This window comes from Xenopus tropicalis, chromosome 5 (genome assembly GCF_000004195.4).
Source record: "Xenopus tropicalis strain Nigerian chromosome 5, UCB_Xtro_10.0, whole genome shotgun sequence".
Lineage (NCBI taxonomy): Eukaryota > Metazoa > Chordata > Amphibia > Anura > Pipidae > Xenopus > Xenopus tropicalis.
In genome coordinates this window covers 135,211,516-135,222,457 of record NC_030681.2, presented here as the reverse complement: position 1 = coordinate 135,222,457, position 10,942 = coordinate 135,211,516, and the positions used below count along the sequence as shown (strand labels likewise).

General features: G+C 39.7%; 1 protein-coding gene and 1 long non-coding RNA gene across 2 annotated transcripts; one reads left to right on the top strand and one right to left on the bottom strand.

Annotated features, from left to right (window-relative positions):
- The first annotated feature begins 482 nt into the window (after positions 1 to 482).
- LOC100494745 (C-C motif chemokine 20) lies at positions 483 to 5,068 on the top strand. The gene is made up of 4 exons (XM_002935034.5): positions 483 to 565; positions 1,738 to 1,852; positions 2,783 to 2,890; positions 4,293 to 5,068. Exons 1-4 carry the CDS (start codon positions 490 to 492, stop codon positions 4,372 to 4,374), a joined length of 381 nt encoding a protein of 126 aa, XP_002935080.1. The 5' UTR covers positions 483 to 489; the 3' UTR covers positions 4,375 to 5,068.
- Positions 5,069 to 7,159: 2,091 nt separating this feature from the next.
- LOC105947387 lies at positions 7,160 to 10,513 on the bottom strand. The gene is made up of 3 exons (XR_001924677.2): positions 10,437 to 10,513; positions 10,313 to 10,348; positions 7,160 to 7,277 (listed from the first exon to the last, which is right to left on the bottom strand). It is a non-coding gene; the product is annotated as an uncharacterized LOC105947387 (long non-coding RNA).
- Between the last annotated feature and the right edge of the window lie 429 nt (positions 10,514 to 10,942).

Here is a 10,942-nt window from a genome sequence, read left to right as displayed (position 1 = left end):
TGTTATTACACTGCAAACCCATTTCCATGCTGTATTGCATCACAGGTGTGGAACTGTACTTTTCGCATGCTTATTAAGTGCCTATTTAGTGCCAGCATATCTGCTTCCAACCAAGGTTCACATGATTAGAATGCACAGTATGCCAGTGTATGCTCAGATTAATCATTTACTCCCATGTGTATTCCCATTCCCTCACTGTGATGTAACTGCTGAGCTTTATGAGGTTTAAACAATCATAACACAAGTGCAATACACACACCTCCAAAAATACATTACACATGGAAAGTCCTGTACACGAGCCAATGAGATCCTAGAACAAATGTCTTTCCATGAGAGAAAGAAAAATACAGGTTTAGTCACTCCTGGGAAAACCCATTTTTAATAATTAGCTTTACCATTGTGTCTAGCGGGAATTTCCTTCTGCAAATGTATAAAGCAGTTTGTAACTGAGCCTTACAAACCGAATCAGCAGCCGGTCCAACCACTACAATGGCTCTTAGCTGGAATCTGCTCCGACTGCAAGTCCTGCTCATTGGGCTTGTATTTATCATTTGTATTTCTCAAGGTATGTACTCTGTAGCTCATTTTGTATGAGATCTGGGAAGAATGGCAGGACAATACAGACATAAACAGAACCTGATCAATAGATTTTATACAACTGCATAAAGTACATTAATATATGACTTAAACAAACACTGTATTGTATACATTTATATATATATATATATATACGCACATGTTAAAACACCAATACAATTGTGTATTTACATAAATCATATATACTGCATGACAACATATAGTATTGCCATAAACAGGTATAGAATCTATTAGCCAAATAGCTTTGGACCTGGTGTGTCCCAGAAGGGGGTTTTCTGGAATTTGGATTCCCATACCTTAATTCTGCTAAAAAAACAAACATATAAACATGAAATAAACCCAATAGGATTGATTTGTCACCAATATGGATTAATGCAGTTTACTTACCATCATGTACAAGTTACTGTCTTAATTTTACAGAAAAAAGAAAATCATTTATTTTTTACTATTAGGGAGTGTAATATCAAAATGTGAGTTTAGAGCTTAACATATATTAACTCGCCCACGTTCTATTCATTTTTTGGGGATTTTTGAATGAATAGAACTTTAGTTACTCCATTTTTGAGATTCCCCCCGGTAGTTTCCATTTAGGCACGGGATTGACTAGTCTTACTTGCTTTGAAGTTTTTGACATTAAACAGAATTTCATATTTATAGTTCAGTAAGTCACTATTTTTTAAAGGTTAAGCAATGGGATGTGACAAAATATATTTTGAAAAATGTGTTAAAATCTTCTTTTGTTTTGTGCCATATATTATACACAATACATGTCCTCTTCCGTCTCTTAGTTTGACACCTCATTCTTTGTAAAACCAGACCCAATGAAATCCCCATCATTCTTGGCCAATTAGCAATTCCTTTAGAAGCATGCTGCTAGCTCATCTCGGTAACCATGCAGAATGTAGCCATGCAGCATTGGGATTGTATGTGTTATAGATATGCTACACACGGTAATATAGCATGTATTGCATTTCCAGCACATTTTACATTAAATATGTCAGATACAAGGATATAGCCCCAACATGAAACAGAACATGCTGGATCACTGGCACTATCTTGTATGGAAGAGCACTGCCTGTCACATTTGTATGCCTGTGGACTAGAATATACTAATTGTCTCTGGTGTACCTCTAATTGCAGCATCTGGGGACTATGATTGCTGTACTTCCTACACACAGAAAAAGATCCCCCAGAAGATTATCAAAGGATTCTACATACAAAGATCAAGCGAGGTCTGCGACCTTGATGCAATTGTGTAAGTAACCCCCTACAGAACAGACCCCCAAAAAAGAATACAATCTTGATGCATGCTGCAGTCCCTATTGGTTTCTATGCAACCTAACATTATGCATCTTTCTTTTTATATTGCCATTTTAAGTCCATTTTAATAGGGTTTTTATGTGGTTTTATTAAAAACTTCACAAAAGAGAATTAACAGAACTCAGACCGACATGCCGGCCAATAATTTCAAGTTACAACTAAAAATTCACCCCCCCAGTCCACTGGCCAAATGTCCTGATGAAGATCCTGGGAGTGGGACAATGGGGGGAGAACCTGCTTTAATGTGATCAACTAAAAATGATTGAAGGAATGTAATAAAAGCTGCACTGAGGAAAAAAATGGTCAAATTAAGAGAGAAAATTACTATTTTGTGATGCATCATAATATTGTTCAATAGAATTATATCTGCACGTGGTATTTTACTGCCCCAATGCTCCACGTGCCTATACCTGGCCGTTGTTGCCCTCCCACTAACCCAGGCCTGTGTTGGCACTAAAGATTTTATTGCAGAAGCTTTTTATTACCTGAATAGAATTGTATGCACCCGTTTAGCACCCATGAGATCAGTCAGGCACAGTGACATACAAGGGAATGAACTTTGTAGTGTAAACACTCATATCCTTTCCTGCACAGGAAACACAATTCGCACTAAAGAACCTTATGAATCTTTCCCACTCACAAAGTCATTTATTAAACTGTGCTTAGACCAGAAATCACGTTATAATGGCTTTAAGTAAATATGAAATTATACATTTGCAAAAATGTTAAAATTTAAGCATTTCTCACCTTTTTCTAAGCAGCCAGACACAGGTTCCTTGTATAATATACATAGCTGTATAAAGAAAGGCATTAGCTGGGGAACATTATAGGACTGACTTGTTCCTTTCCATTTATTGTGCTTCAGGTTTGAAGTTGCATACAAGTCACCTGGAAATCGCAATGTACTTATTAAGTCCAGGCTGTGTGCAGACCCCAAGCAAAAGTGGGTTGAAAGCTGCATTGAAGAACTAAAGTAAGTCTGTTTGGAAAGCTGTATATATGCCTTTGAGTAGTCCATTAGCAGCCAACCAGCTGAACAAAAAATGTTGTTATTTTTAGCATTTGTGCAACTCTATGAACCATGCTTCTAAATGATCCTTCCTACAGGGCAACGGGGGAGTGGGGTAGGGTTATTATCGCATCCTATACTGTCCATAGCCATCCATAAGCTCCATTAAGCACAACAGACCTGGTGAGACTCTGCTTAGTCAGCTGTCAAGAAATCTCTGCATATGTGTCTGCTGTGGTACAGTTATTAGTTAGTGGCTGTGTCTGTCTGTCAGCAACCTGTAGCAGAAACCTGGAACTACAAAACCCACTCCTTCCAAGGGGGGGATGTGTCACGCAATTAGGAAGGGGGCATACATTTGGCTGTGATCCCTTTGACATGCCTCTTTCCCTATTGGTGGAACCAAAAGAGTTAAAAAGAGAGACTTTACCTGTGCAGCAGGAACCTTCTTTAAAATGCCCAGCAGAGTGCAGAGTTAAATGATTTATCTCTTGGAGTTCCTTCTTTGTGCTACAAAGGTCTCAGTATTCTGTGCAAACCTACCTACTTTCTACTTCACTACACATGGATTAGGCAGCTTTTGGCAAGCTGAGCACTCATATTAAAGGGAAAATGTAACAGCTACGGTGCTTCTTAAGTAAATCAGAATTTTTTTACTGATTTCTGTCATGTGCTCATTGGAAGCCCATGTTGTTGCTTGTTGTCACATTAAGGAATGTACTACAGAGCATTAGGGACAAAGATACTTTAACAAGTCAAATCTATGACCCATTCCATGTGACTTGTTACCATACATTTCTAGGCTTGCACACTGACTTTCTAGGATAATTATAAGTATAATTTTTCATTTCAAAAAGCCTAAATAATCTCTCATGACACTAAGAATAACAGATAACTTGGCTCCGTTACAAACATAGGGACCATACAGCAGTTAGTATTGATTGGTCTACATTGGTGTACATTAGCACATATCTAAAATACACCCAATATGCTTTTCTCCGCTTTTAGCCAATTTGAATAAATCTTATACTAAGCCCACACACTGCAAAAGGCAATTCCTCCATATACAGCAGTATTATGGAGCCTGTGAAATGAAAGTGCAGCATGGCATGGCAGCTAGCAGTAAAGAGTATAATGCACCTTATGGATAGTACATGGCTGCTGTACAGAGGGTGCTGTACATACATAGAGTGCAAGAGGCTTCTGTATAAGTTGGACTGTCATTCAGAGAAGGATCAGTGTCCCTGGATACCCACCATCTTCTTAGCAAACCTAGTTAGCACTGACAGTAGTGGTGAGGGAAAGGTTTGTCTGTGAGTCTTTGAAGAAACCTACCCTGCTAATCATTCATCTGCTGACTTTTCAGGAATAAAGCTTTAAAGATGAAGATCCAGAAGAAGGCACGAAAGTGGAAGAGGGTGAAGAAACAAAACAAAATCTGGATCTGAACATCCTGCAATTTGACTACAGCAAGTGACAAAGTCACAGTATTTGGTTTCCTATGAAACTAACAAAAAAATGACGCTTTTGATTCATATTGCATCATTGCTTGCTTGTCCCTGGAGGAATATGGCAGCTCCTTTGCTGGAGTAATTCTATTGTTGCTTTAAAATTTTCCATTTTGAGGGAAACCCTATCGGTAGCGGGCCAAAAGTGCTTAATGCAGAACTAGACTAAGTGCTGGACCCGACGCCACCTACACACTGCAGTTTTGCACTTGTTACAGCTCTTCAGTGCAGACTAAGGGGGGAGGCACATTGTTGTATTCCCTTTTAGCTTTCTGATCAGCGTCAATGAATTAAAACAGTGGCACCAATATTAATGCACATTTTTATAACTTTGCTATGGTTTTCTCTATTCTAGAGCCTATTGCCCCATTTTGTTGTTATAGCACTTCTGCCATTTATTACATTTCTCACCATTTTGTGTTTCCAGAAACAATCACTACATCTCTAAAGATAACCTATCCTGTATTTGCTTCATTTCAAACTCTTTAGTAAACGCAAAGCACTTCATATTTGCTTAACCTCCGTCTTGCATATATTCTGTGTTTTCTATTGTGCCACCCTTTATCCACATATTTCATAATATTTGAGCTTGTACAGTAGCTCTATTTCTATTTAATTAAATATATCAAATATTCTCACGTGTTCAGTTATTTTTGTTGAACACTATGCAAAGGTTCCACTAACCTGTAGGCTATGCACATTGACCTATGGAGAGATACTGCAAATAAAAAATTCTTTATCTCAAATATAAGTGGTACTCGAATCTGGGTACTCCTTTCCTCAGGAGACCAAAATACCATGTAGAATACAAGACACTCACATCCAGCAAATATGCTACTATCTTCTCCACACATTTCGGAGGACCCTCCCCCTTTCTCCAGTGCTCTTACCTTAAAGTCCAGTTTAAAAGTAATTTGGGGTAAAGTTTTTTATTGCTCTAGGCTTTCATGGAACTGGGTTTTTAAATGGTGCTGATAGCCATCCTAACATAATTGTGCTTATGGCAGTTCCCCCAGAGTTTATGTTGGACCTACCTTTTAGTGAGTGTTTTCTTGGTTTCGATGTGAACCAGACCCAGTAGAGATTAAATGTCAGAAAACCTAATCATGTATTATCAATGAAGAAGTCCAATAATGAATTCAAATAAATATCTGAGTGACTGTAAGGGAAGGCTCCATTAAAAGCATTTTATTGGGCATCTCTATCGTCACTGTTAATGTCCAATGGGAACACTGGGAAACCCCACATTCGGCCTAGACACCAGTGAGACATAGCCCCTTTTGCTCCCATGCTATATGGCTGAATTCGATACCCAAGTGTCAAGCAGTCACAATGGAATTTTATATGACCTCAAGGACCATTACAGACGGATTGTGCACCCTGAGTTCCCCACCACATCCTGATGTGTCTAAAGGAAGACTACTTACATGCAGTAGTTATATACAACACAGACTTTTGTAATGTTTGCTGCTCTTAATGCACCTTTATCACAGTTGCTGAGGCTTTAGTTTGAATACATATCTTGAGCTACATGAGTGTCAGTCTCCATGACATGTTGCCAGGGTCTGGTGTTACCTACAGGAGGCACATTACAGTGCTAATATACTGTATATGCACAAACATCCCAAAGATAATCACATGGACCAAAATGGTGGTGTCCCTGTTCATTGCACTGGAATCCCACTTGGCACAGTTTTATCACAGAGTTCTAGGTTTTCCCTAATTGCTGATTTTAATAAAAAGCCATGGAAGCTGTCACATTGATCTGGTACTGTGTGTGACTAACTAAAAGAGAAAGAAATATATTATCAAACCATTGGGATTATGTTACTATGTTATTGCTCTGTAAACATAACACGAATAGTTGAATAGCTGTGAATAAAGCTGTGTGAACCCTTCAGCCATAGAAATATATCACAGTCAATAGCACTGCTATAGCTACAGTCACCATAAAGTAGGTTTTTCTGAACAGAGTCAGTTTTCCATGGCAATGCTTTCATGTTGCAACCCATTCCATAAGGTGTTTATGGTCTTTGTTTTTTCTTCCCGGGGGTAAGATGTTTACCAGTTCCTGTTTGCCGTCAACTGGTAATAGAATATCTCACGTTTCTTGAAATAAAACCTAGAGAGTCAGCAGCAATAGTATATAAACATCATAACCAGACACAATCTTAAGCCACTTCTTTGCCCAAGGTTTGCAGCGCCATTTAAAGGAAAACAATCCAGAATCAAATGAAAAGTTAATTTAAGTTTTGAAAATGTCATACAAATATATTTATTGTGATATGGACAGCAGTACACTATTTGTGACTTCCATTAATGGACCAGCTCCTTGTTTTTCCTCCCCTTTCCTATACCCACTTGTCTGTGCCCACCACTAATTCTTCTTTAGGTGCCTGATCCTTTTATTCCAGCTGTTATTATGATCAAAGATAATGCATTGGGGGGGCGTGGCTTGCCTGCGTGCTTGATGGCAGCGTGAATCCGGAGCTCCGGGACAGTAATCCAGCGTGGGCACCTAAAAAGCAAAATAAACCATGGGGAAACCACAAAAACAAAGAGCGGAGCGTGACAGGCAGGCAGAGAAGCGACACTCACCAGCGCAAGCTGAGATAGCGTCGCTGTTTATGAGAAAAAAAACAGACCGTTCGGCACCCAAGATGGCGCCCATAACCGAAAATGAGGAGAGAGAAGAAAGCGATACAGATACGCGCCAGGAACAGCCTGAAATGGAAAGTGAAGCAGAAGAAGAGCAGGACATACATACTTACCTCACGAATCTCCCATCAAAAGCGGATATAAAAAATATGCTCCACGAGGTTACATCCACCATCAAGGAGGAGCTGCAAGAAATAAAAAAAGATTTAATCTCACTGGCAGGGAGAGCTGAGGATCTGGAAGCCAACCAAAGTAAGTTGATTGCCAACCAGAAATCGCTTTACAATACTACTCAGACACAGGGCTTGCTAATAACAGAAATGCAGCGCCAACTAGAGGATCAAGAGAATAGAAGCAGACGCAACAACATAAGAGTCAGAGGGATCCAAGAATCAGTAAAGACAGAGGATATAAAAGCTGCACTACTTCAGATTTTCAACAACATACTTAGCAGAGACCCTGCATCAAATATAGAAATCGAAAGAGCTCACAGGGTACAGAAACCCAAGGCAGCTCCACTCAATGCTCCTAGAGACATATTGTGTTGTTTGAACAGCTTCGCACTAAAAGAGGAAATACTACAAAAAGCCAAAGAAATTAACCCTATCACCTACGATCAAACAGTGATCAAGTTGTTCCAAGATCTCTCAAGAACAACACTGATAAAGAGGAAACTACTGAAACCACTTACAGACATTCTGAGAGAGCAAAATATTCAGTACAGATGGGGATTCCCCTTTGCCCTAATAGCTAACAAAGAAGGAAACCAAGCAGTGATCAGAACACCTAAAGACACCCAAATCTTCATGCAGAAACTACAGATACCTAACGTAGACCTTCCAGGATGGCAAACAGCAGAGGCAACCCCTCCGGACCTGGACTTCGCGCACCAAGGAGAATGGCACCAGGTTTACACACCAAAGAGGGCTCCACGTACGCCAAGAAACCGGACCCCAATCACCAGACCAACCTGAGAATATACACTTCACTTCAAAAAGACTACAGCTTTTTGTGACTTGAACCATTCACCACTGTTATAAAGGGATCCAACACTTCCAAAGACGGTCCCCTAAAGCATCTAGAGACGGTTCCGTATGTTTTATAATACTGTTTTGAAAATGTTTAATAGATTTGAATGTTTACAAATCTAATTTTTTGCCAGTTAAGAGTTTTACATGCCTTTACAAGAACATTGTTTACTATGTTATTCAACACACAGGTTCCCCCAAAAATGACACCCCATAGCCCACGCTGGCCTAACCCCCCCCTTCCTCCACACGAGGCTGATTATGAGTACTAACAACTCCACCAGAGCCACAGACAACCCCGTTACCCCACAACACCTTGGTGACACAGCTGCCGCATTGTATATACAACAGCAAGAGGGTACCACCTCCGTAAGTCTGACGCGGCCAAATCATTCCTTTTACCTATTCAGTCCACCGTACACGGTTGTGTACGCACCTTTCTCCTCCCCCTCCCCCAACACCCTAAAGGAGATAACAAAAAGTTGGTTTAACCCATGTAACACAAAAAATGACGTCACTTGACTGCAAAATCTTAAGCTATAACGTCAACGGCTTAAACAACCCTGCTAAGAGAGCGCAGATCTGGCATGATTGCAAAAAAGCAAAAGCAAAGATAATCATGCTACAGGAAACCCACTTCAAAGAAAACCACACCCCGTTCACCCATGTAAATCACTTCCCCCAGATATTCTATAGTAACAATCCGGTAAAAAAAGCCACTGGAGTAATGACCCTGATACACAAAGATATACCCTTCAAACTAAAAGACAAATTAACAGATAGCGAAGGCAGATACCTGCTGATTAAAGGTGAAATAGCAAACCTAAAGATCACTCTAGCCAATATTTATGCCCCAAACAAAGGGCAAACCTCATTTCTCTGCAAATTTCTAAGAGTCCTAGAGGACTTCCAAGAAGGACTTCTAATAATTGGAGGAGACCTAAATCTAACAATAAGCCCCATACTAGATGCCTCAAACGGCAAAAGTGCCATACCCTACAAGAGCCTAAAAAGCCTAAAAAACCACCTAGCAGAACTACGACTACTGGATCTCTGGAGAGTCTTACACCCTAAAGATAAAGACTATACACACTACTCCAAAACCTACAAAATGTATTCACGAATCGATTACATATTTATTGCTCAAAAATGGCTACATTTGTTCAACAAGGCCGAAATTGGCACTAGTATCCACTCAGACCACACCCCTATTTCTGCATCCTTTACAATACCCCAGGTGATAGCGCAAGAATTCAACTGGAAATTTAACGATTCCCTACTACATAATCCAACTAACAAATCAAAGATAGAACAGATGATAAGACAAACAATAGAAGAAAACAACCAACCTGACACCTCACCCGCAACACTATGGGAAACCTTAAAATGTGTCTTAAGAGGCAAACTAATCTCATTCTGCAGTAACTTAAAAAAAGATAGAGAGAGAAGAGTCAATGAATTACTCAAAGATATTCGCAAGTTAGAACAATCACACAAGGCGAAAATAGAACAGTCCACGTATAACGAACTAGAAGCAAAACGCATCCAACTCAAAACCTTGATAGACCAATACACATACAAGGCCTTTATGAGAACTAAACAAAAATTTTACGAGCTGGGAGACAAATGCAACAAACACTTCGCAAAGCTCCTCAGGAAGATACAACCTCTAACACAGGTCCAATCCATAAAAGACTCCAACCAAAAGACCCTTCACGATACAAAAAGCATAGCAAAAGTCTTCCATCAATACTACCAAAAACTATACAAACTAGACCCTCAAGGGTCGACCAAGGACTTACTAGAAAGGACGAAATCATTTATTAGAGAAGCGCAACTACCCAATCTAACCCTGGAACAAAAGATCACACTGGATCGACCCTTTACACATCAAGAGATTAATGAGACAATAGACTCTTTCCCAGCAGGTAAAAGCCCAGGCCCTGATGGATATAGTACATTATATTACAAAGCCCACAAAAAAGAACTAACCACAATACTATGCGACTATTTTAACTCAATAGATGGCAAACTCAGCTTTCATGCGCAAGCCAACGAAGCGCATATAATAGTCATCCCCAAACAAGGGAAAGACCCCCAACAACCAGCAAGTTACAGACCGATTTCCCTAATAAACATAGATCTAAAGATATATGCAAAAATAATAGCCAACAGACTAAAATCCCACTTACCCTTCCTGGTGAACCCGGATCAAGCAGGTTTCATACCTAGAAGAGAGGGAAAAGATAATATTTACAAAGTGACCTCACTAATACAACTGGTCAAATCAAAACATATCCCCACATTACTACTTACCATAGACGCCGAAAAGGCGTTCGACAGAGTCTCCTGGCACTTCCTCAGAGAAACTTTAATCGGCTTCGGTCTAGGGGAAACAACAATAAATAGAATTCTAGCGCTCTATCACAACCCCACAGCACGTATTAGAGTCAATGGAGTACTATCCCCAACAGTTCAAATACACAACGGCACTAGACAAGGGTGCCCCCTATCCCCCTTGTTATTCGTACTGGTCATGGAGACCCTGCTAACCCACATAAGAATGAACCCCGATATATCTGGAATTATCTCTAAAAGCAAGGAATACAAGACGGCAGCCTTCGCAGACGACCTCCTACTGTTTATAACAAGACCTATGATATCCCTACCATCAGCACTGAAACTATTCAACATCTACGGATCTCTTTCTAACTTCAAAGTCAACCTTAGCAAATCTGAAATATTAAATATTAACTTGTCTAATACACTCCAAACAAAACTAGAAAGTAATTTCCAATTTAAGTGGGCCAAAAACAACATCC